Source organism: Durio zibethinus, chromosome 20 (genome assembly GCF_047325235.1).
Source record: "Durio zibethinus cultivar Kanyao isolate XHJ-2024 chromosome 20, ASM4732523v1, whole genome shotgun sequence".
Classification (NCBI taxonomy): Eukaryota; Viridiplantae; Streptophyta; class Magnoliopsida; order Malvales; family Malvaceae; genus Durio; species Durio zibethinus.
This window is the reverse complement of record NC_143181.1, coordinates 6,167,791-6,194,741: the sequence shown is the minus strand read 5'-3', so window position 1 is coordinate 6,194,741 and position 26,951 is coordinate 6,167,791. Positions and strand designations below refer to the sequence as shown.

Below are 26,951 nucleotides of genomic sequence, written 5' to 3'. Positions count from 1 at the left end.
AAATAAGTAATTACTCATATTTTTATCCCACGGTATTTAGTTTTTCGTTTTTCATTTTTCATTTTGATTTTTTTATTCAAAAACTTTCAAATAAATTTTAGTATTTATTTTATTAACAAAACTATTATTTAATAAACAATAATTCAGTAATTTTTAATTATTTTTTAATTTTGCTAATATATCAAATATATATTATAAATTTTATTATATATAAATTTTAATTTAATACCTTAAAAGTTATTTTCTTTTTTCACTATATTTTATCTCATCCCTACAATTGTATCTGTGTTTAAATAAATATTTCATTACTAATTTTATTTTCATCGTTACAATACTCATATAGTAAATAAATATATTCAAGAGTTATACAATTACCTTGACAAATAAACTCCTAAGCCTCCCTGGTGAACTGACTTATCTCAAATATTGGTAAACTTTGACTTTTATAGTTCAACTGAATTAGCCCAACTCCCAACAAATCTTTACTGACAGAACCAAAAAGATGTTATAAGAATAAAAGAAATATTTAAACACAAGATGTACAATCAATTGTTCCAAAATTGTAACAAAGAACTTACAAACTTTGAAAAAAAGTTATTTCAATGGATAGACAATTGTTTAACTATCCAAGACATTGAAGATCTTATAAACAAAGAATAGCATGCTGAAACTATAAGAAAATCCTTTGTTTCAGTCCAATAATGTATAATCAAGTGTGATGTTTTCATATATACTTTCTAGACTCCTTCAAAGACTCCAAGATAAGATGATGTCACAACAAGCTTTGCTTTTGTTAACATTAACTTTAGCAATAACTTTATGTCTACTTTAAGTTATTTTTTAGTCAAGTTTATTTTTTTAAAGTTATTTAATAAAGTAAAAAGAATTTTATTTTTACTTTATTAAAATTATTTTAAGTCTAATCGATTACTTTATGTTTAATCATAGACCCAATGTCATTATTATAGGTCTTATTTGATTACTATTTTTTTACTTTTTCATTGTATAAATTTATAACTCCTTCTTCAAGAAGGCAGAGCAAAACAAAGTCACCCAACTTCTCTAAGAAGTTTCCCTTTGTAAAAAATCCTCTCTTATAAAATATATTTAACTAAAAACTCTTTTTTCTTTTAGTGATTCCTTTATTCTTATTCAGTTGTTAAGTTTAGAATCAAAAAAGTTTTTTATATTATAATTTGTAATAATACAAGTTAAATATGCTCTACAGTTGTTACAATATCATGGATCCTCTACATAAAAAATTCTTGAAAAGTTGTCAATAAATCATTGATTCACTTAAGATTAAAAAAATTATTATACCAAAATTTTATTAAAATAAACTATCATAATGAAATGTATATTTTCATAAAAATCAAGCTATCAATTCGACATTAGATTAAAAAGATGTCAAATATTAAATACCGATTAAAATATCTTAATATATATAAATTATGGATTACTCATATTTAGTATTACCTTGATGCAATTATCGAGATAAAATGATGACACATCAAATTTTACTTTTATCAATATTAACTTTAACATCAACTTTATATTTATTTTAAATTATTTTCAAATTAAATTTACTTTCCTAAAAGTTAGTTTAATAAAATTAAAGAATTATCTTTATTTTATTAAAATTACTTTAAATCTAATCAATTATTTTATATTTAATTATGAATCCAACGTCATTATTATAACTCCTATTTAATTACTATTTATTTGCTTTTTTTTTGTAATAATCTTGTCGGTGGAGAGAGCTGTCAACTCAAGCTTGGTGACGAGTACCTAGTTGACGCCGAGTCTTCCTCATTTTAGTCTTTTTTTTTTTTTCTTCTCTTTTTTTTTTTTAGCTTAAAGTGTTTAGACAATTTTGACGACTTGATTACGCGGAAGAAATTTTTGCAATAGACATCTTCCAATAGAGCAATTTAATGGTCTCTAACCAATAACCAAAAATTCATTTGCTAAAAATTAGTGTTGATTTCTACAAATTTATTTGAGAAATCAATAATTGTTGTTTTGCTACAAAAGGTGTCAGTAACTTAAAAATACATAAATAATATCATAAATAATAAATTTAATTTAGAATCCTTATTCATATCAAATCTTATTTATTTATTTTTTTATGTTTGTATAAATTATAATTTTTTATTAAGAAGGCACCTTTCAATCTCAACTTCTTTTATAAATAAAATCCTCCCTCATGAAATATAAAATTATGAATTTTAAATTATTTTTTTTATTATTTTCTTTTGTTTCAGTCCCAATCATAAAGATAATTCTTGATTTTATATCGTGACTTGTAATAACATAAATTAATGTGCTATGCTATTACAATCGCTATGAATGACGTGTTTCACATTGCAAATTTTAGTCATGTCAGTGGAAAGAGCTGTCAACTCAAGTTGACTCCAAGTCTTCGTCATTTTAGTCTTTTTTTTTTTTTTTTTTCCTTTTGTTTTTTTTTTTTTTGTTAGCTTAAAGTGTTTAGACAATTTTGACTGCGTTTCATAGTCTCTAACTAATAACCAAAATTTCATTTGCTAAAATTACTGTTAATTTCTACATATTTATTTGAGAAATCAATAATTGTTCTTTTGCTACAAAGGGTGTCAGTAACTTAAAAAATACATAAAAAAATTATAAGTAATGAATTTGATCTTTACACATATAGGTAGATATCACATTAGAGTACAGTTAGCAATAACAAGGTTTATACACACACACCAACCAGTGCAATCATAAAAAAATGTCAACACTAAATCAGAAAAGCAAATGTTCAACTTATGATTGAAACTATTGTGCGTATATATATAACTAAATATTTTTTAATTTTTAAGCGTGCATATTACCATACTTTTCATTTGAATGTTAAACAACTGCATCATTCATGTACAACAGAATATCATTTATTATCTTGAATCCTGTCCCATATCAGTAAGATTTGTTAAACAAATGCAGGTCTATAAGGCAATAATAATAAGGCACTTTGTTTTTTGTAAGTGCTACATGTACTAAATATACAAGATGTTTCATGGCACTAAGACAAAAATTCAAATGAAAAGATTAAGTGTAGTGAAGCAGGACGCAAGCCATACCACATACAAGGCCTGACTTCCTTTTACAAACCCTCGTGTGCCATCAATTGGATCCAGTATCTGCATCAAGTTTGTTGACTTAACCATGTCGATAAAGTATGCATCCAAGCATGATACGGACAAGCTTATTTAGATTGTAGGCATACCCAATAAGTGGCTGGTTTTGTTCCAAAACCAAAATCATTCTCGCCCCCTCGGTCAATTGCTTCCAGCACATCAGCATGTGACAGTGATTCCTCATCAAAGCTCGTTTTATCAGATATTGCATTTACTACAGGATCAACCAGATTGTTCGAACATAAAAAACCAGAGTCCTCTTCCGCCACCAATGGAATTGAAGGGAACAATTTACTCAACTCTATCACCGAAAGTAAAGAAGAAACACAAGTGAAGTTTCATTATCTCATCTGTTTAAACTTTCTTACTTGTTAACCAAGAATTAAGCAACCCAGGCTTAAGCAACATTTCATTTGTCAGTACATGTCTTGCTACAGAATAAATCATATATCTTTCATTGGGAATGTACAATGAAGTTTAAAGTCACAACTCAGAATTGAGAAAGCTCAAAATTAACTATATACCAAAATCTACTTCAAAATTCAAACTTTTTGTCCAATCCTAGTAATATGCAATAAAGCAAACAAAAATTATTATACATATTATGCATTAATGAAAGTACCTAAACTAACAGGAGCCTGGAATCCAAAATCAGCCACTGTGACCGGAGTTTGGTCATTCTTTTCGATAATTCGTCCTTCATCAGAGAACAGAGACCTTTGCACCTGTAATTTGAAAATGAGGAAATAAAAAGTCTTAAGAAATAAAAATCGTAAAAGTTAAGAAAAATACGTTTGAAATTAATGCAAGCAATTGAATCAAGCAATGACTAAAGAATAAGAGGTGAGATTCAAATCTTTGAACGAATTAACTTACGTCAACGCAAAGACGACAAGCTCTCACGACCACCTCCGCCGCCGCTTCAAGTTCTTTGTGGTACTTGGCTTTCTCATTTGGAAAAGGAAGACGAGACCTGAATTTTTTTGCCAAATAGTGAAAAATAAATATTTGTAGTAAATAAAACAAATGAAATTGTATCACATTTTTTTATGATTGCACTGGTTGGTGTGTGTGTATAAACCTTGTTATTGCTAACAGTTAGTTCAAAACTAGCAATTCAAAAGCTTGACTACATAAACCTTAATTGCCATTAATATCATTTTCTTTTAATGATCCACTTGTATTATATATGTACTCCATTGTTTTGTGAGTTATTTCTGACATCCAATTAATCTTTAAAATAATTGTGTACATGCACATTGAAATACGATTTTATATATATATATATATATATATATATTTAGATGGCATAATTCGATTTCAAACCTTTGCCGTCCACATAAGATGAAGAATTTTTTTTCTTTTCTTTATTTTTTTGATATTTTGATTTTTTTAAAATTTTTTCAAAATCAAACAGAATGATAATAATATGAGAAAGCTCATATGCAGTTGCAATCAAGCACCGGTAGCATTAATATTAGCTGTTCCACTTGCACATTTGCTTGGATGGCAACATGATGGATTGTTCTTACAGTACATTCGAGATTTACTTGGTCAATGTCCTTAGCCTCATATGTACTTCAAATCAAGCGTAGGTGGTGTTATTAGTAGCTTTTTCATTCAAACATTTACTTCGATGGCAATATGATGAATTATTCTTATTCATATCCAACAATAATTGTTTTTTGGCCGTTAGATTACCATTTAGTCCCGATGAGGTGCGATTGTTACTTAAAATTTGACTAGTCACTTGTTTGGATGTCGTCCTTCAATGCAGTTAAAAAATTTTAATTAAAGGGTTCATTGAAAAAACTCTTTTTTCATCACAGGTTTCTTTCAATTTTACCCCTTATTCTACTTTTGTTTTGTTTTTATTTTCACTTTGTTTCTTTTTTAATTATTTAATTATTTAAGTAATCAAATTTTTTATTTTTATTTTTTTACTTAAATTTTTTCAAATTGTTTATTCTTGTTAACTCTTTCATTGTTTACTTTTAATTTAAAGGTTTTTTAATTTTTTAATCATTTAATATAATAAATAAACTTATATAATTATATAATAAATAAGTAACTACTCATATTTATATCCCACGGTATTTAGTTTTTCGTTTTTCATTTTGATTTTTTTATTCAAAAACTTTCAAATAAATTTTAGTATTTATTTTATTAACAAAAATATTATTTAATAAACAATAATTTAGTAATTTTTAATTATTTTTTAAATTTTACTAATATATCAAATATATATTATAAATTTTATCATATATAAGTTTTAATTTAATATCTTAAAAGTTATTTTCTCTTTTCACTACATTTTATCTCATCCCTACAATTGTATTTGTATCTAAATAAATATTTTATCATTAATTTTAATTTCACCGTTACAATACTCAATCTCACTCCTATAGTAATTAACTTAACCACAATCATTGTTTTTATTCTTATCGAGCTGGTCTTATTGTCTATTTAAATATATCTTTAATAAGTTTTTTTAATATGATTAGAGTATTTCAAAATGCCCTTTTTTGAAAGATTTTAAGTACCTATTTTGCGACGACATCCATATAATACTTAAGTACCTATTTTATGTCTTTTATAGAAAAAGATTTAGGTAAAGTTTTTAGGTGAAATTCATAAAATTTTTTACTTAAAATGATAAAATAAAAATCAAAATCGAAAATTAAAATTGATAAATTGAAATATTTCATTACATAGATCAAATGTGTAAATTTTGAAAATTTTTAATAAATTTTTATACATATTTTAGATAGATATTTTTAGTAAAAATGTTGATAAATTTTTATCATTAAATAAATATGGAATAAATTTAAATTATAAATAATTTTTAATAATTTTTTGTACATGTTACTGATTTCATATTAAACTCTATCAATTTATCTATTTTGATTTTTTATTAAAATTTTTATTAAATCATTTTTTAAAATTTTTTTATAAATTTTACCTAAAAAATTTATGTAGATTTTGTCCCTTTTTATAACCTCTTTTTGGGTATATGTTTACCATGACCAAATGTCTCAAATAATTAACATAGTTAACAAGTAGTTGATGAGAAATGTAGGTGGGAATTGGCGATCTAAAATTGAAGGTAATTCAATTTCGAAATTTAATTTAATTAATCCATATTCAATAAATTTTGGTGTAAATGTAAATTTTTTTTATTCTTAAGCTATTGTCTTTTTTTGAAAAAAAAAATTTAATTCAGATGGAGTAACTTTGTCTAGAATTTTTTTCTTGCAGAGGGGTTCATATATTGAAGTATGACATAAGTTGCAAGGATGAAGACTTTTATGATGAAGAAGACCGCCTCAATTAGGTGCTAAACTATCCTGTAAAAGACTTTTCTACAACAATTTAATGTACATTTTTCCACAACTAGAAAAACAAATTGCCAGTAGGGATATCAATTAGTAATGTATGTAGTAGATAGAACATTCCATATTCTCATTTTAAGGTTTTTATATTATATTTATTTCATATTTTTATTTAATAGATATTTTAAATTTATTTTTATTGTTATAAGTATAGGATGGATATCAATAAATAAAATATATAATGAAAAAAATATTACTCATCTTTATTTTTTATTTTTTATATTATATCCATTCTTATAACTATATTCAATGAATTTTTTAAATTCATCCCCATCTATATTTAATGGTATATATAATGTTCCTTTGTCCTCTTTGTCCCAAGGTTCTACTTTCATTATTACTGTTGGTCGCCTTCTCGAGTTCTTCAGCTGCAAATGCACCCTTCACGTTGGAAAAGGTGTTCTTGCAACAAATTGCCACCGTTTTGCCGAAAGTATTTTTCTCTTAGTTTGGCAATCTGTCTTTGTCTGAGCATCAAATACATCAATGTTATGCCAAGAGGAGGGCAAATAAGCAAATGCCAAGGATTTAGGGTTTAGGATTTAGGTCAAATATACGACAGAATTTATCTGGCTGACCTACAGGATTACAATTCAAAAGCTTCGGGCATTGAAACATATCGATTCCTGTAAATAAAAGGAGTCCCGAGACTCAAATACATGTACACGTAAGAAATATCATAAAAAAAATTTGAGGATAGGTTTGTGTTGTTTAAATTTTCACCATTTAACAAATCCACGACATATGTTTCTAGAGGGAGATTATGCGAAATAGCTGATCACGAGATTCGGTGATGACAGTGGGGGGTCTCGACTTGCAGGAGAGATGGGGTTGATGGAGAGGCTGACCGAATGGTGGGGAAGATGGGTTCTTTGGTGGGGTCCCTTTTTCGTTTAAGGGGCAATGGTGTTTTCTGTTGGTGGTATCGGTGGTAGGCACAGGTGGCTTTCGAGGGTTGGTTGAAGGTGATGAAGGCGAGTGATAGGGGGGGTTCTCGGCAGTCGTGGATGATTGGGTTTTTTTATGGTGAAGTGCGGTTACGGTGGTGGTTGTGGTTGTGGGGGTAGAGTCTTAGTGCTCGGCGATGTTGTCTTGGTAATGGCAGAGTGTTTCTGTTCAAGAAGAAAAAAATACTAAAAACCAGTAGTCAGGGTTAATGTGTTAATGGGTTGTCTGGCCTAAAATTGATCAGGACAGATAAGGGCTCATAGCTTTTAAGTCAGGATTATCTCTTCGAAGTTCAAACGGTCTTTCGGATGTTAATGTTGGGCTCAGCCTTCTCTGAACTAGACTTGAGTTCACATGGCAGATAATGTGTGTTCCCTTTTTCTTTTTTCTTTTTTTTTTTTCTGCTTTGTTCATCCATATGCTTTTGAGTTTGCATGCACCAAACCTTGAAAAATACAAACGCAATTCATAGTTGGGCTTTGAAAAATTCAATTAAGTATGCAAGGATAAAGAGCTAATTAAGCACTATTTCGACTCAAAAACATGAGTACATATGTCAATTGTTAAGTTAATTATACGCCTATTACAACATGTAAGAATTACATCTATATTTATCTACACCTTTACCACTATTACTAGAGTTAGAGAGATAATGCCAAATGGGGTGACATTAACAACGACATCAAGGAGGAAACCATCATGTAGAGAGAGAGAGAGAGAGAGAGAGAGAGAGAGAGAAAAGCTATCACTACTAAGATATATATTGGTCTTAGAGCTCAAAGAAATTACAATTTGCCCAAGCATTTAACAATAAGGTCCTCAAAGCTCTTTGTGCCAAAGCTGGTTGGGTCGTTGAAGAAGATGGCATCATTTATTGAAAGGTATCTAATTAATTTGATTCTTATGCTTCAATTCTCTATGTATGATTTATTAACCGATCATATTTGCTTTAAAAGGATTGATATTTGTTCACACTTTGCTGAAATTAAAATTTGGTGTTCTTTTTTCTCTTTTTCAAAGTTCAAGTTACGATTTTTTTTTTGCTATGATTTATTGACAGATTTGTCCTTGTATGATGTATGATTTTTGGTTTTTTTTTTCTTTTTAGTTTTAGAAGCATTAAACATCATTTAAATCAAATGAAATTAAGTTTTGCTAATGGATCTCTGCAGATGACCACAACTTCAAAGGGAATCATGATTTTTTATTTTTGCAAGTGGATACAATTTTTTTCGAAATGATTGCTTTAAGGTAAAGTACTCTATTTTTGGATTATTTATTATCAACATTTATAAATAATGGTTTAATAATAATCATTTTGATAGACATGCCCATCAAGTAGCTTTTGAGAACTTAGATTTTGATAGTCATCAAGATAATGTGATAATACTTGGTTAACTAATTTTGTGTAAGAAAAATTATACTAGTTTTCATTCAAATAAAAAAAAGGTTTATTTCAATTTAACTTTTGATTGTTCATATATAACTGATTTGAAATGGGAATATTAATTATTTAATCAAAGATTATATGTTTTTATAACAATATGATTGAAAATTTTAGGCTTTTGGTTTCATTAGATATTATATACACTATTTTTGGTTTCATTAGATATTATATACACTATTCATATCCTAACTGCATATAATTTATAAATAAATAGTAGAAGAATAGAACAGTGATGTGTTTAATTAATCTCAATTCTGATTTGAAGTTTTTTTAATTAATATTAATATATATAGTATATATATTGTGCTTGAATTAAACAGATTTGTGTCAATTTAGCCTTATGCCACATATAGGTCTGATCATTACTCTCTTTAGTAATCTAAACCATATGAATTAATTTGTCTATTTTTTTCAACTTTTCCATTAATAAATCTTTTGTTTTCTTTCAACATTATGCTATCAAGAAAAAGGTTATTGATGGTAGCTGAAGCTTTTAATTCTGAACCACCTAATTAAATTGTATATGTCTACATTACCAAACATCCAATTGTTGAATTTTTTTGATCTTATTTCATTATACTTCACTACTTTTGCATCAGTCATCATTTTACTATCTAATGCCATGCAATATTTTTCTCAGTTATTGTACTAATAATATTTGCCTTAATAGTGTAGCTTTCTTGGAAGAATCATCTGCCCTTAGTCAATGAAAAGGAAATTCAAGATGCTAAAGTAATTAAAGATCTATTTTCACTAATGTTGTATTAGTCCAAAAGCAATTATCTGTGTGGTTGTTGTGTTTTTTTTTTTTTTTTTTTTCAGTGGATGCCTTTGGAAGAATTCATCAATGAACCATTTTACCAAGAAGACCACATGTAAAAAAAGATGATTGAAATTTGCATCACAATACATGAAGGTCACTACCATGGGTTCATTGCTTAACAGTTGATATTAAACTTGATGGAATACTTCCCTTTATTACAAAAGGGTCAAAGCAAAATTTATGAAATTGTTGAAATTAAAAAACACATAAAAGATATAGCTGAAATTGTATCAAATTTACTTATCTGTAATAAAGAACCAAAACATATGTGATCATGTGCAAAAAGAACATAATAATGAAAATAATTAAAGGGTGAATTGTTTTCAATATTATGCTTTTCGATATTTTTTTTTCTGATCAACCAGTGTTTATTACTTTTTGATTTTATGTCTGCTTCAGTTCAAGTGTGAAGAAATTAATGCCATTATGAATGATTTTGCTGAACTTCGATCACTTGCTCCAATTGGATTGTACCTTGGTGACATAAAATACATGGTGATCCAAGATGAACAATGAGCTATTATTCACAGAAAGAAGGTAACGTTCTCTATTTGTTATTGGTATTTTTACTTTGTTTATAACATTGAAAAATCTTATGTGCACGTATAGACTTTTACATCACATTTAATGCAATGATATTGTTTCTTCTTTTTAGTACATGTTAATTTGCTTTTATCTTTGTTTTAATTTTATTAGTTGTTGTGTAACATAGTTGCATAAACTATTTTGATAGTTAGTATGTTAATGGTTCTTTTAAGATAAGATGTACCATTCACGACTTCCTTCCTAAAGACACGTGACTTTGTTTACTATATGATTTTACTTTATTTCACTTAAACATTATTTCTATTATTAAAGGTTTTATTGTTGTTTGGATTCGAAGAGGTTGATTATCCAGTTCTAGAATCAAAGGCTTTGTTCATTAGAAAGGCAGGAAAGGAGATTAAAGATTAGGTTTACCCTTTTTTATTATTAAATTATATTTTATGATGGAACATATTTGATTGGATTAGTAGTTAAATTCAAGTTAGTAGATAAGGGAAAAACTAAGGTTCTAATGTGTATCTAACAATGAATATTCTAACTTTTTTCATTAAATAGCTAAATGTGTTTGAGTAGAGGATACTTACAATTACTTGTAAAAATGAGATATGTCCTGCTAACAAGACAATGGTTTTAAAAAAGTAAAAATTTGATGCTAACTTTGATGGTATGAGAACAGAAGTATTAGGAGTGTGCATTTTCTCGTGTTTCATGTACATTTTACTTTGTCTTTTGACAAGGTTACAATGATTGTTAATTTATGAAAGATTGGTATATTTATAAATAACTCTTAATTTCAGGGATTTAATTTCGTAAATATTATTTATGAGACTCTCAACATTGTATGAACTATGACCAAAGAATATTTCTTTTATGGCTACCTTTCCCTTTCACATTGTAGGGAAAGTTACATAGCCAAAAAGGTCCAATTTTCTTGATCATCTATGCTTCTCTAGATTTTTTTTTTTGTGTCAATTTAGTAAGTTGTCTAATTCTATAAAATGTAGTACAAGGTTGCTTCAAATAATGGAAAAGAGGCTAAAGTTATTAAAAAATGTAAGTAGTAGTGAAGAGGAGGAATATGAAGAATCATTTGATGATGATAAAAGAAAATGATGAAGAAATTCCAAAGAAAAAAGTATAGATCTTTAGAATCACTGTCTTTCACTCTATACTTTTAGAAGGTTAATGTGATGATTGCCTAATGTATTATTGGAAATAGGACATAGATGTAAAAATGATGGATGTTACAACACCATAGAAAATTACTAAGCAGTAGGATTTGAAGTATGCCAAGAAAGTTGTCTAATTTTATAAACTAAGATTTTTTTTTTTGCAACCCCAAACTCATGCAACTCTTCAAGTTCAAACTACAAGATCAAAGACACTCTTTGTTGGCAACTTACCTTTTCAAGTTGAACAAGATAATATGTATATTTAGGTTCTTAGCTCGCTCTGAATAGATTTTTTTAAAATTTTATTTTCATTTGATCAATGTTATTTTGCAGAAAGAATTTCTTTAAAGATGCTAGTGAGGTTATGGACATATGTTTTTTCACTAATACTGAAGGAAATTTTAAGGGGTATGGACATGTTGAATTCGTTACTACAGAAGATGTACAGAAAGTAGATTTTTTCTTTCATTTTGGATTTCACATGGATATTTGATCTCTAAACAAAATTTTTTGTTTATGTTCTCTGTAAATAATTGGATGTTTGTGAATATGATATGGAATAATTATAGGCAACATGTTAATCATTATTGGGCATGTATTATTCCATACTAAGCATTTTCCAAAAGATTCACTTAGAATATAACTTCAAAAGCATCGACCAATGCCTCATTCTTAATCTCCTCATGCAAGTAACCAACGCTCTGCTTTAAATTTTTAAGGGTATTTATTTATCTTTTATATTGTTTTCAATTATTACCTTTTCATCGCTAGATTTAGATGCATGCAATTTGAATTGGGTTAATCATATTTTTAATTACTTTAAATTTACTTTAGGTTGTCAATTTTGATGAATTTAAATGCTTTAAATCAAGTCTTAATATAGTAACTTCTTATTATCCTCATTAATTTGGCATGATTTTTCCTATGAGTTTATTAGTTTTTATTTGCTTTTGAATGAACTATATGTATTTTAAATATTTGTTATGGTTATTTTATATATTTAATGGGTTTGTAGTTTACATGTTCTAAAATAATGAGAAATTACTATTACACTTGTGGAGACCCATACCCAACCTACAAGGTATTGTTCATTTTGACTCGAAGGTCTTACGATTTTGTCCCACAAAATGTGTCTTATAAGTTTGGGTTTAGATCTATCTCTTTATATATATATATATCATAATAGAATCTCATATTATCTTAATATGGAATTGGGATGTCACAAACTCTTTCTTTTAAAGCTTGACGTCTTCGTCAAGCCTAACACAAAGCACACAAATCTATCAAATCACACCAAACATTGGGCAAGTCCAACACAAAGCACACACATATCACATATCACAAGATCACACTAGACATTGAGATTCTAAAAGTGGCTTTCATCGTGTAGCAGTTAGCTCACGCAAGATTCTAAAAATGGCTCCGATGGTGTAACACTTAACTCTCATTCGACTGATGACTACTCTGATACAATTTATAGAGATTCGTACCCAACTTGTGAGGTATTATCCATTTTAACCCAAAGATCTTAGAGTTTTATCTTACAAAAGATGTTTTACAAGTTTGGGTTTAAGCCTCTACTTATATATCATAACAGATCTTTAAAATATCTTAATGTGAGATTTGGGTGTCATAAACTTCCTTCCGTTAAAGCTTAGCATCTTCATCAAACCTAACACAAACCACACAAATTCATCGAATCACATAAACGTTAAGCAAGCCCAACATAAAGTAAACACAAATCATAAGATCACACCAGACGTTGAAATTCTAAAGATGGCTCCTCCCATGTAGCACTTAGCCCCTGCAAGATTTTAAAGGTGGCTTTAATAGAGTAGCATTAGCTTCTATTTAACTGGTGATTGCTCTAATACCATTTGTGGAGATCTACACCTAACCTACTAAGTATTGTCAGTTTTGACTCGAATGTCGCATGATTTTATCCCACAAAATATGCCTGATAAATTTGAGTTTAGATCTCTACATATATATTATAGCAAAGCCTTATATTATCCTGATATGGGATTGGGATGTCACAGTTATGGAGCTGGGCTTTTGGATTTTTATGTTATAGATGATACAGAGCTTCTATATGAGATATGGTTATAAGACACTGCACATGGTTCTGAATGAGAGTTCCACAATCGTTGATTGCTTGAAGTTTAGATTAATTTCATGCAACTCTATTATTTTTCGTTCATTTTTGTGGTGAAATGTTAAGATATTTCTAAATGTTGTTCCCTTTTGATATATTTTCTAATTCAGTTTAAAATTTACTGTAATTTAAATTTAGCGAGCATCTTTTTTTTTTTCCTTTGGAAATAAATTTTGATTTGATTTATTTTGTAGCATGTTATCTTAAAACCTTTTCAACCATCACCATTCATATCTAGTGTTAATAAAGCATTTGAAAATGAATTTAATGTGACAAGTAACTGGCAATAAAAATAGCAAAGTGATACTGATGTCTTCGCTTCATTATTCTTTACAAATGAAAATGAAAAAAAAAATCAGCACAAGGCAAAATAATGTTGCAAAAAAAGCCTTTGGCAAAGTGAAGGTAAAATCTACTATAAAACAAAAAAAAAAAAAAGACTTTGTTGGGCCAAAAGATGCCACTTTTAGGCTAAAACGCCAACCAATAAAATATTTAAGCTAGTGAAACTTAATAAAAAACATTCGTACAAAGAATAATTTAACGTAATTGAACATTAAATTTAATTATATTTATTGTCATAACATATCAGTTCGAGGACTCGATCGCTAGCTTTTAAAAGTTAAGAGTCACTACTAATTTTTTTTGTTGAGGTATGATTGGCCACCAAGTTAAAATTATTCCTTTCAAAGAAATCCTAAGTTCAGTTAAGACTTCATAAAATAGATAAGTTTTGGTTTACGTTATAGAGCTAAGTTCGGAGGTACAGTTATGCGTAAGAAAAGACAAGCACCCCTACAGTGTTCATCCGAATATGGTATCAAATAACTTTGTGTTACACTAAATTGGTCTTTAATTAAATGGTCTTTTGTTTTGTTTTGTTTCATATTTTTACTTATTTAATTTAATTATTTAAATATTAAAAAATTTCGTAAGGTTTTTCCACCATTCTAGTAAAATCTTTAGAAAATTTTCTTTACCTCAAGAGTATTCAAGAAGCTCATTTATTTCTTTGAAGATGCTCTATCGTCGAATTGATAAAAACTTTTATAACTTTTATAATTTTATTAAATTTTTTTTATTCTAAAATTTTCATCATTCTATCAAAATTTAGAAATATTTTATTTTATATATATTTTTAAAAATTTTCTTCTAAAGATCACTCATTCGTAATCTTTAGAATCTCATAAAGACTTTTTGTTATTTTAAGAATGGTTTAAATCATAAATCATCCATAATTCTAGAACAATTTATATTGAAATATTTTTATTTTATTTTTTCAAAAAATTACTCATTCATAATTTTTTAGATTTTTTATTGTTAGTTTTTACTTTTATTTTATTTGTTTCATTTTTTATTTTGTTTTAACAAATATTTTAGAATTTTCTTTTAAATATACCATCATTTTGGTAAAAACTAAAATTTTTTTTATAAGTTGCACATTTGTAACTGTTTGAAAATTTATTGTTATTACTTTTTTATTTTATTTATTCCTTTTATTATTTTTTTTAAAACAAAATTTCTCAAAATTTGTTTAATTTTAGGTTGAAATTATATAGATAAATTTTAATTTAAATATTTTTATTTTATAAATATTTGTATTTCAACAAATTTAAATTTTAAACATGCATATTATTTAAATAATGTATAAAACATAAATAAAAATAAAAGCAAAAATTAAATTAAAAAAAAAAAAACAAAAGAAGTCGGTCAACGATCTTAGTGCGGTTCAGGGCGATTTAGTCTGTTCAACATCAGTTTAGGTGAACCGGTTAAAGTCAGCAGCAAATCGAGTCAGGTGTACAAACCCTGGGTCAAATCTCGATCCACACACAGATCTTTTAGCCCTTAAATGATGTCATTTTGTGTTTTAGCTACTTTTTTTTTCTTTATAAACTATAAAAGATAAAAAAAAATTTATTTTTCATCATTGTCTTCGGTCACCAAAAAGCTTCAAAAATTCACAAAAAACTTTTCTTGGCCTCCTAAGTCCTAATCTGACTTCTTTTTTGTAAGATATAGCCTTGAATGATTTAGATCGGGATTAAAAGTTTTGGTCAAAATCTTTTTTTTTTGGGTTTTTTTTGTTTGGCGTTGTAGATCCCGTTTCAAGGACTATAATTTTGGTTTAGGGTTTGTGTTTGTTTGGTTCTTTTTGGGTTTTCCAATAGGCTAAAAAGATTTTTTTTTATTTCTGCCAAAGTTTTTTTTTTTTAAGTAGAGCTTCTTTTTCCTCTTTTTTTTGTAGGATTTTATTCTTGGTATGGGTTTTTTATGTTCTTTTATAGAGGTTTTTTTGTCTCTTTCTGATTTGTAAGATAAAAGCTCTATTTATAGAGCTCTTTTGGGATTCAAATCCTAAATTTTCTAAAATTGAGATCCTAGATTTTTAAAGTTTTTGTTGGTTTTTCAAAGCCACCAGTAGACTTTTAATGGTCAGATTTTATTCAATAAAGTTGACAGGGGCAAAACAGCTAGCAGGCGATGCAATAAATGCACCCATAACCTTAGAGGAAGATGAAAGAAAAGAAGAAAAAAAAGTAAAAGTAAAAGGCAACAAAAAAATAATTAAAAAAATTAACTTAGATTTATCAAAATATTTAAATTGATTAACACTTATTTTTATTTTATTTCTTATTTTTTAAAAATAAAATTAATGTCTATAGTTGTCTCTCTTTACATATTATTGAGAATCAAGAATAAAGTGAAAATCAAAAGACAATAATTTTGTCTAGATAGATAGATATGAAAATCTTAAATGTTGAACATGAAGTTTTTTTTTTTTGAAAATTTGAAAGGCTCTTTTTTGCATAGATTCAACAATTTTTAAAAATTAAAAAGCTAATCTAAGTAGAGATTCGACAACTTTAAAAAATTTAAAAGGTTTTTCTATTTAGAGGCTCGATGACTTTTAAAAATTTAAAAAGCTTTTCTAAGCAGAGGTCCAACAACTTTAAAAAATTTTTTGCTTGGAGGACTTACGAATTGTGATAATGAACGTTCCTCTAAGCAGATGCTCAACAATTTTAAAAAGGTTGCTCTTTGTAGAGGCTCGATGACTTTTAAAAATTTAAAAAGCTTTTCTAAGCAGAGGTCCAACAACTTTGAAAATTTAAAAGTATTTTGCTTGGAGAACTTACGAATTGTGATAATGAACACTCCTTTAAGCAGATGCTTAACAACTTTAAAAAGCTCATTTATGTAGAGGCTCCATGACATTTGAAATTTTAAAATATTTTGCCTGAAAGATTTACAAATCTTGATAATGAATGCTCCTTTAAGCAAAAGCTCAATAATTTCAAAAACCTCCTCTAAGTAAAGGCTCTACAACTTTTAAAAATTTAAAATATTCTCCTTGGACGACTTATAAATCTTGATAATGAATGCTCCTTTAAGTAGAGGCTTAACAACTTTAAAAAGTTCCTTTAAGTATAGGCTCTACAACTTTTGAAAATTTAAAATATTCTTGAAACTTAAATCTCATCTTTAAAAAAGTAATTTTTTTTTTTTTTTTGAGGATTGAAGTCTTATATTGGATTGTTATCCTTTTACAAAGGCCAAAAATCTATTTTTCATTAAGGAACGAAAAATCTTTCTTCTTGTTAGAACTTGTGATCTTAACCTTTCATGGATGCATGTACCAAATGCTCTAAATGTAATATATATAATATAATCAAATTATTCATTTCCAATTGTGGTAGGTGGTTCTTAGAATTTCTCGCCTTTTTTACTTTGGTCTTCAAAATTCTCAACAATTGCCACAAGACTAACCTATCCTTAATATCTTTTACCTTTTCTGGATGTTTGCAATATCAATGTCTTGTCATACTTTTCTTGTCCTTTTCTACATATCTTTATCAACTTTTAAAAAGTAATGATGGGTTTTTCATGTTATCGGTTAGTTTTTCATCATTTTAAGTTCAAAATAAATAAAATGCATCACACATTTTTCTTATTCATTTGTAAGGGGGACAAAGAAAGTACATGAGATAAAAGAATGGATATACTATTTTTATTTCACAAAGAAAAGATAACACATAATTAATTGATACCTTTTTTTAACGGGCATTGTGTGGATGTTAATCATTTCTTATGCGTAATCGATTCTCGAAGCCAAATTATTTTTACAAACTAAAAAATTATTTTTTTAATAAATTTTAATTAATTTTAAGATTTTATTAAAAGAGTAAGTTTCAATACATAGTCAACCATACTTAATCAAAAAATATTTATAGTAACTTTTTTTTTTTAAATTCATTTAACGACCCTCGAAACCATTACGACAATCACCCATGACTTTCTTAAAAGGAACACTTAACAAATGTATATATGTCTTGGTTGGTTTTTTAGTAAAATTTTAGGAGCATTTAATTAATCAAACAATAAGACGATTTCATCCTTGATACTTTTATTAAGAAATGAAAATCTTTTTCACTTCATGTAATTATTGGTTAAATATCTAGATGGATCGTTACTACATTCTTTCTCTTCAAACCTAACTTCTTTTTACCTGAATGTTATCAACTGCAATGATGAACGTTGGAACATCTCCACTAGTTATGAACTTTCTCTAATTGCTATGTTCAATAATCAATAGATTTTTAATATGTTTGGAAATAGGAAATCACGTTGAAATCCTCCTAACCCTTTGATTTTAGTCTCGCCTCAACTATTATATTCAGTGTCCCCTTAGCACCAAATGTGATATTCTCGGTAATTAAAAATGTAATAGAACCAAATTGAGTTGATACAATAAAAATTTTGAATTAAACTCAAAATTTATTACTTAAAACTTAATTTAAATTGGATCAAATTTTAATTTTTAAATTTAAATTCAATCAAAATAAATACCGAGTTATTCGAGTTTATTTAATTAAACTAATTTACCGCATAAAAAATACATTTTGATTATTATGTTTGATTTCAAATTTAATTATTTTTGTTCAAATTTGAATTCATATTAAAATTTATATATAAAGATATAATAATAATTTTTAATTAAAATAATAAAAAATATATATTAAAATATAAAATCTTGAATAAAATTTTTAATTATTAAAATCAAATATTAAAATACTTAAATTTGACTCATTTAATAAATTAAATTATTTAAACTTCACTCAATAATAATTAAATAAAATTTAAAAATTATTCTGAGACAAATTCAAAGAGCATTTGCACATCATTCACACACCCCTATTGGCAACTGCCCATAATCGCCGTTAAACTAGATTCTTTATGGTCAATTGTCAGAGTTTTATATGACGTGGACTCTTTAAGCATTACTCCTATTGATTCGGTCCATGGGATTTTGGATTTTCATTACCATTGCCCTTAATTAAATAATTATTACTAATTAATCAATTTCAACTCCATTATCATTAATTATTTGTAGCTAAATTATTTAGCCCAAAGTTTATGAATTATTTTTTGTCAACGGTATACAAAACATTTGACTTCACAAAATTGACAACATGGGCCAGAGTTTCTAATATTTGCCAAATTAGCCAACATAAAGAGGTTTTTTTTTTTTTTTTTTTTTTTTCATGTTTATGAATTTCATTAAATCATATTATTTTTCAAGACGTATAGTTGAATTTACATTATTCTTTCTATTAAATTACCAAATAGACAAGACGTCTACATTGTCACTCTTGTTCAGATAATAGCATCTCGAAACAATGAAAGAAATTAAAATTTTTGAGCACATGATTCTATGGAATTTTCACAACTCATGTCAAATCCAAAGATACTATATATTAATTTTACGCTGCGTCACGAAGAATTGGTCGTTTATAATATGAATAAATAACTTCACCAAAAAATTTCTATATTTATGCTTGTTACTTTGGCTTTTTTTTTTAAACAAAAAATAACTAGAAAGAGAAAAGTCAAAACTAAAAGTAAAAAAAAAATGTAAAACAAAAATTAAAAATATCTTCAAAGGGAGCTATAATAAAGTTTAAGTGCTCCAGGAGAGTATATGCTTATCAATGGTTGGAAGTAAATCCATTTTTGTGATTTCCAAAGCTTTCAACTAACATTTTTTATAAGTCCAAATCACGATGAGAAAAATTAGAGATGTTAATATTTTGATTTTAATTAAATTAATTAATTGAATTAATTTAATTTGATTATTAATTTATCATCGAATTAATTTCTATAAATTATTGAAATTAATTTTTTTTAAAAAATTAATTTTTAATTAATTCAATTTGATAATTAAATTAATTGAAGTTATAATGAAAATATAAAAAACTTGAAGTTATTATTGGTTTATGTAATTTATTATTGTTCATAGATAAATATAATCATATCTTTTATTTTTTTTAATTTGTACTAGATCTTATATTATTTTAGATATTTTATTATTATTTAATAAATTTGAGATAAAAATGTACATGAAAAATTTTGTACAATTGAGGAAATTATGCCTATTTTACTAAAGTTTGTTAAACTTGTAAGAAAATATTAATACAAGTTTATAACTAATTTTATTTATTAAGACAAACTTAAATTCTTGAATTTTCACATTGGGATTAATTCTGAAAAAAAATAAATATATAGAAATAATTCTAAACATTATTTCATGAATTAATGAAAATACATTTTTTATTAATTTTTTTCTTTCTTTTTTATTTAAAATAATTAATTTTTAGGTTATTCATATGATAAATAAAACATTTCATGATATAATTGGAAAAAGTATTATAATAAATCATTTTCTTTTTTTTTTCATTTTTTAATCAAACAATGATTGTAAAAAAAATTTCATTTTTTTATTAATTTAAATTATCCAAATAAAGAATTGATTTTTTGCTTTCATTTCCTTTCTTTTATTAATATTTTATTCAAATATAGAGTAAAAAATTTTTTAATTTATTCATTTTTGCAATTTGTCCGAGGTGTCTACAAATCTTGGCCAGAGTAGCGGGGCTGAATAAGTAAATAAAGAAAAAAGATTTAAATGAAATATTTTTGGTAAAATTCATAAAATTTTTTGCTAGAATGATTAAATAAAAATTAAAAATTAAAATTAATAGATTGAAAGACCTTGTTATATGGTTTAAGTATGTAAAATTTAAAAATATTTTAAAAATATTTTATATAAATTTTTATATAAACATTTTTAATAAAAATATTGACAGAATTTTTACCGTTAAATAAGTATCGTTCAAATTTGAATTATAAATCAAATTTTTAATAATTTTTTAACATATTATTGATCTTCATATTGATCTCTATCAATCATCAATTTAATTTTTTTATTAAATCATTTTTTATAAAAAATTTTATAAATTTCACCTAATAAACTTCATGTAAATTTTGTCCATAAATAAAGTACGAATTGCATAAAAAAAAATTACAATGGCAAATTTGTTTTCCAGCTTCCTCGTATGAAAGCAAATGACCATATGCATATTGTCTGTGTTTTGATTCTGGATCCTTTTCCCTGTTTGGTGGGAATAAGTAGCTTCAGGGTTGAAGGACAAACAATCATCGATTGGGCTCACATGAACTATCTTTAGAGCTTGCTTGATAATGAATATTGACGGCCCAATTGTCACATGAAATATCTTACCTTTCTAATTTTTTTTTCTTTTATTTCAGGATAAGCTTAAGAGACTATAGATCAGTCATGTGGAACTATGCCCCCCTGTAAAGCTTCAACTTCTGAAAGTAGCGTGCGTGCCTTAAACCATTCTTTTAATTTCCAGGTTTTGGATTTTGGTCGATGATGATAAAAGTAAAAATATGAACCAATTCCTTCAATTAAAAGGGATGATCATATGAATAATTTATGAACCCCCTTTTGTTTATTTTGCAAACAATCAAAAACAAAATTTTGGTGCACAATTGCAAATGAATCTTCCTGGGCGAATTAATGATCACCTGCCACCATTAAGTGGTGGTGAGAATATTTGGTCTCTCATAGTATCGAACCCACCAGTTGTTAGGTCAGCCACTTGCTTAATCTGCTGAATACTTCTCACATTTACGATGTGATCATCCAGAATTTCAAGCAAAGGATCTTCTTTCATTGAAGAAACAACGTACATAGCAAGATTTCTTTCCTTTTCAGGCCTATCAAAAGCAAGAGCTTGCTTGCCTGCTAGTAGCTCAGCAAGAACAACCCCAAAGCTATAAACATCACTTTTCTCCGTTAGTTGACTACTGTGGAAGTATTCTGGGTCCAAATATCCTAATGTTCCTTGCACCAAAGTGGTTAACTGCGTTTGATCCAATGGCACCAGCCTTGAAGCTCCAAAATCTGACACTTTTGTTGTGTAACTGTTGTCTAAAAATATGTTGGTAGTCTTCACATCCCTGTCAATTATAGGCATCGACGTCGCTGAATGTAAGTATGCAAGCGCTCCTGCCGTCTCTGTGGCAACTTTCAAACGCATTTCCCATGGAAGTGAGGCGCAGAGAGTTTATCAAGAAGATGGACTGAAAGAGTCCCATTGATAATGAATTCATAAACCAGTGAAGGCACCTCGGTCTCCAAACAACACCCTAATAGCTTAACCACATTCCTATGGTTAATTTGTGAAAGCACAAGCACCTCAGTGATGTTGGGTTAAAAGCCTCAAATCCAATCACACCAACAGAAACGAAATCAAATAATAAATCAAACATACAAAAGATAACAATTTAACGTGGTTCGATCCAATCAACCTACGTCCATGGATGAGAAACAAGATCCACTAGTTGTAGAGAATTACAAACATGCATCAATCAATACTCATAAGACACTCTCAATCTTCTCTAATCCTATAGAGTATTCTCAACCCAAACAAACACTAACCCAAACCCTTGTGCACCATTTCAACATAACCAAACACATACACGTATGCTCCCATACACCATACCTATGTAGATCCTTTCAGTCTTCTCTAGTCCACTCACAAACAAACATACACATCCATAAGACGTAGAGCCCCAATACTCTTATGTGGTGTCTATCTCACAAAACCCTACAACTCTCTTATATCTTTTTCTCATACCTAACCCTGTAGAGACTTCACCTATTTATAACCATACAAATTTACCCATTAAGAATCTTTTTCCTCTTAGAATTCTTCTCCTGTAAGTCAAACTTGTCTATTATGAATCTCTTTCATTTTAGAATTCTTCTCTTCCAAGTTAAACTTACCTATTAAGAATCTTCTTTCTCTTAGAATTTTTTTTTGTAAGTTTTTTTGTCCATCAAGCAATACTGACAAATCTCAAACAAATCTCTAACAAATCCCAAACAAATTTTTTATGAGATTTGAATCATTATTCCCAAAACAAGTGATGAATTGTTCTATTTGGCTCTGGTCACAAATTTTAGATTTCTTAATGACTACCACTTTGTTGTCTAGAAATATTCCTTTGTAGACTGTTCCATAGCCACCTTGGCCAAGGACTCTGCTTTCATGGTAATTGTTGGTAGCTTTCTTTAGCTCTTCTGCAGTATAAATTCTGGCAGTTCCAATTGATAAGCTTTCTTTTCTGCAATCCCCAATATATCAAACATCCTCCCACAATTAGCACCAAGAGGCTTATGCTGATACCTGCACAGAAAATTATCACATTTAAAAACACTCCAAAACTCTCCTTTAGATTCTGACAAATGAAATAGTCTTAAAGATTCAAGCTTAAAAATCTTAGTTGGACTGCACATAAAACTATTAAGACAAAAGGGTTCCGAATTAGCTGCCATTTTTCCATTTTAACAAGTTCAATTCTGGAATTAAGAAATTAGTTAAGCGTTTGAATCATACGGGGCAACCGCGCTGCATTGAATAAAATAAAACATTTTGCCAACAGTCACGCAATTGGTTGCATTGCTAGAATGTTGAATTCTTGATTCTTGCAATCATGATTCAAATCTTAATAATTATAAAATAAATATAGAACAGTTAAGTTTTCTATTCATTGATTTTTTTTATTATTTGTTTAATATCATCACAATAAAATGTCTGACGTTTAAGTGCTTACCTAAACTTATTAAGATTTCTACCTAAGAATCGTATTCGAATTAAACGAGAGGTGTAGGAACAAGTCAAAAAAGTAGTATCCAATTCTGACTCTTTTTAAATCTCCTTAGTGTTGCCAATCACGTTAATAATTCTTTTGCTCCAAAGCTACAAGATAACATAATATCAATGATCAAGTGATGCAAAAACGATATAATAATTTCAGTGCTAATGTGATTATTAACATTTATATGTCAATTGCAGGAAATTAGAATTGTTAAACTACTGTCTTAGAGCTAAAATTCCGTGACAGAATACTTAATGGAATTATCAAGCTCCTTTGATCGCCCGGATTCACTGTACGACAGCCTGTGCCATTTATCATTCCATCCCCTGCAAACCCTTCTGGACAAGAGCACAAAACACTTCCAGGCAAGTTGTGCATGTTCCACTGCAGGGATTTGAAGTTCTGCACTCCTCAATATCTGAGAGAAAATGGAGCCCATCAAAAACGAAATCCAACTTCCAATCAAAGTAAAAGATATATCGCATAAGATTTTATTTATTACAAAAGAAGTTGCAGCTTAAGATAAGAAAAGGGATTGTAAATATTCTGATTTGAACTCTAAACTTGCTAGATGAAATCTCTTAAGATATTTGTATGAACCAATTGAGTTAAACCTGCATTCATCTAAGTTTTTATACATCTTAATTATTCAAAGCATAAACTTAAGAGAAACAAGTAAACACATATACTATGTTTGTACCTTGACAGCCATCAACAAGATAAGCGTTTCCTTGAAAACCTGTCTTGCATCTGCACCGGTACCCAGGTCCATTGCTCGAATCCAAACATTTGCTGTCGGCTGCCTGGCATGCATAGGTAGTTAAATTATTTTGAGCTTCTTGGCATGTTATGTTTCCTACAGCCCAATCAAGAACCACAAGCATGTCTTCTTTGCCCCGCAAATCTATAAGATTTGCAGCGGAGAAGTTATAAAACCCATCTTCAACCAAAAAGGCATAGCTGCACGGGTTGAAGCTGCGAACTATAGAGTGATTGTTCAAGCTGGCAACGGCTACACCAAAATTCCTTGCTCCTCTTGGGATCATAGTTTGGCAACAGCCTATGCCTGCACAAGATCCGTTAGCCACATTGTCAAGTTGGTCACAAAGGGAAAGGCGTCCAGTTGTATAGTTTTGTCCTCTTGTTCCCGCAATGGCTGCAAAAGTATCACAACCAACAGCCGTGTATTTGAAATGGGGAATTTTGTCGAATCGAGCCGAGAAGTTCTCTCCTCAATTAGCCGGCCTGACGCATTATAACATTCGCGGGCTATAGAGGATGATAATCGCAATTCACCATCTAGAGAAATGTTCAGGACTAAAGCATGTGTATTGCCTTGTCCTAAAAATGGTTTTGGAGGGCTGAAAGTGGTGTTACAAGTAATGAGAAATGATTCGTCAAGGAAACAACCATCAGTTATTCCAAAAGGGTAAGGAATCTCAGGGGAACCGCAACGATCAGTGCAGCCTAGCTTGGTTTGTGAGGCCACTTCTCTTGCAAAAATGATAAACACAAACATGACATGCTGCAAAAGCAATCGATGCAAAGCCATTGTTTTCATTCTACGATTAGGACTTGTCGGGAAAATATCCATTTTGTGATTTCAAAAGCTTTCAACGGACTTCTTTTGTAACACTCTAATCCCACATCGATATAATTTAAGATTATGCTATGATAGATATATAGAGATTTAAAATCGCGTTTCACTAATCGTTGAAAAATCTTCTTGTCAATTCTTTTGGACTTAGTCCTGCAAATGGAGCCATATTTTCATTTAATGTTGTAGTTCCATTTCCTTGACCAGGCCGCCAAGGTGAATTAATTAGTAATAAAATAAAAGCGACATTATAAAAAATGAGGGTGCCAAAGCCTTGACGAATGCAAATGACAATACGTATAATTTATTTCTTTCTAAAAGTCTATTTTATTTCTTTCTGTTCTGTCCTTTTTCTCCCTTGTTTGGTAGGGATGAACTCTGATGAGCCGTGTATATTATAATTTCCGGGTTTTGTTCACAAAAGGCGTTTTGTAAGTTTGAGCAATTCTCTATATGTATACCATAACAGATCCTTATAATATCTCAATTATAATATCTCAATGGATTTGGGGTGTTACAGAATGGCTTAAAAGTAGAAGAACCAACAACCACTGGGCTCAAGTGAAACATCTTCATGGTGTTCACTTTGTCTTTTACATACTCATGAAAAAGCAACAGCCAAGCCTGATTACCACTCTTGCAATCAAGCGCAACATCTTTGTAGTTGCTTGTTATCAAATGCCCAATTGTTTGTGCCAATTCCATTCTTCTGATTAAAAATCAGATTCTGCAGTTATTTGCTTACACCACCAGGCATTTTTCGATGAGGTTTAAGGATAGAAAATAAAATATTTAACCGAAACTTCCAAGGCTAACGGCTGACTTATTGTTCCACATCATGTAAAAATTTGAGTGAAAACGGTAAAGGCTGTGGCTGCTGAGGTCTGAAAAGGATGGGTTCTATATAATATATGCATATCTTGCACTTGTATTTATCTCATGTCATTTTATATGTTGTACTTTCCTGGAAACTATTAGATTATAAATTTGGAGAGACGTCTTCATATCATTATAAACAATGTTAAAATCCTTATGGCGTAAGATTTGACTACTGATTATGGAAAGAAACTAGATGCAGCAGCCAGAAACCGAGACTTCCAGCATGAACTGTGGTGCTATATAACTGAGTCTACCAATCGTGGTTATCTAGTGCCTTGATTCTTGGCAAATATAGAAGTCAGATTTTAAATACAACTTAAGAAATATGAACTTTCTAGTTTGTAAATAACAGAAACTGAACCATCAAACCTCAATTGGAGTTTGAACTTTGTAACATGTTCCAGGCCAACTGGTTCAAATTATTACTCTTCGAGCGTGTTTGCAAGCTTATACAAGTCAACTTTGATGGACTGATAAAAAGGAAGAGAATTGCCAGTTGTAAAAATTATACAGTAATATAATTTTCCAATTTAAGCAGTGTTATAATATATAGGTATGAAAAGTTAATCGTTAGATTCAATTTTAAAAGTCATCATTAATATTTTTATGTGTGATTAGTCATCGTTTAATTGTTTAATTGAATCTGTTTAACTCGGATATATATTAAAAAGATATATTCTAATTTTACAAAATCAAAATTATTTGAGATATAGTTATAAATGAAGAAGATTTTAGCATTTTCACACTGCTCTTTCAAATGATGGTTTTAATTGATTTTATGTTATTTAAATCTTAAAATTAC

General features: G+C 28.4%; 1 protein-coding gene and 1 pseudogene across 2 annotated transcripts; both read right to left on the bottom strand.

Moving 5' to 3' along the window:
• Positions 1-2,821: 2,821 nt before the first annotated feature.
• On the bottom strand, positions 2,822-4,151 carry LOC111315149 (putative 3'(2'),5'-bisphosphate nucleotidase, mitochondrial; the record flags this gene model as incomplete). Its single annotated transcript, XM_089749323.1, has 4 exons — positions 2,822-3,161; positions 3,248-3,459; positions 3,781-3,883; positions 4,035-4,151. Coding segments are annotated over 4 exons (537 nt in total), but the record flags the coding sequence as incomplete, so codon positions are not given.
• A 17,096-nt stretch (positions 4,152-21,247) lies between these two features.
• On the bottom strand, positions 21,248-25,263 carry LOC111315148 (wall-associated receptor kinase 2-like; annotated as a pseudogene). The gene is made up of 4 exons (XR_016330764.1): positions 24,374-25,263; positions 23,925-24,091; positions 22,944-23,201; positions 21,248-22,216 (listed from the first exon to the last, which is right to left on the bottom strand). The product of XR_016330764.1 is annotated as a wall-associated receptor kinase 2-like (transcript).
• Positions 25,264-26,951: the final 1,688 nt, after the last annotated feature.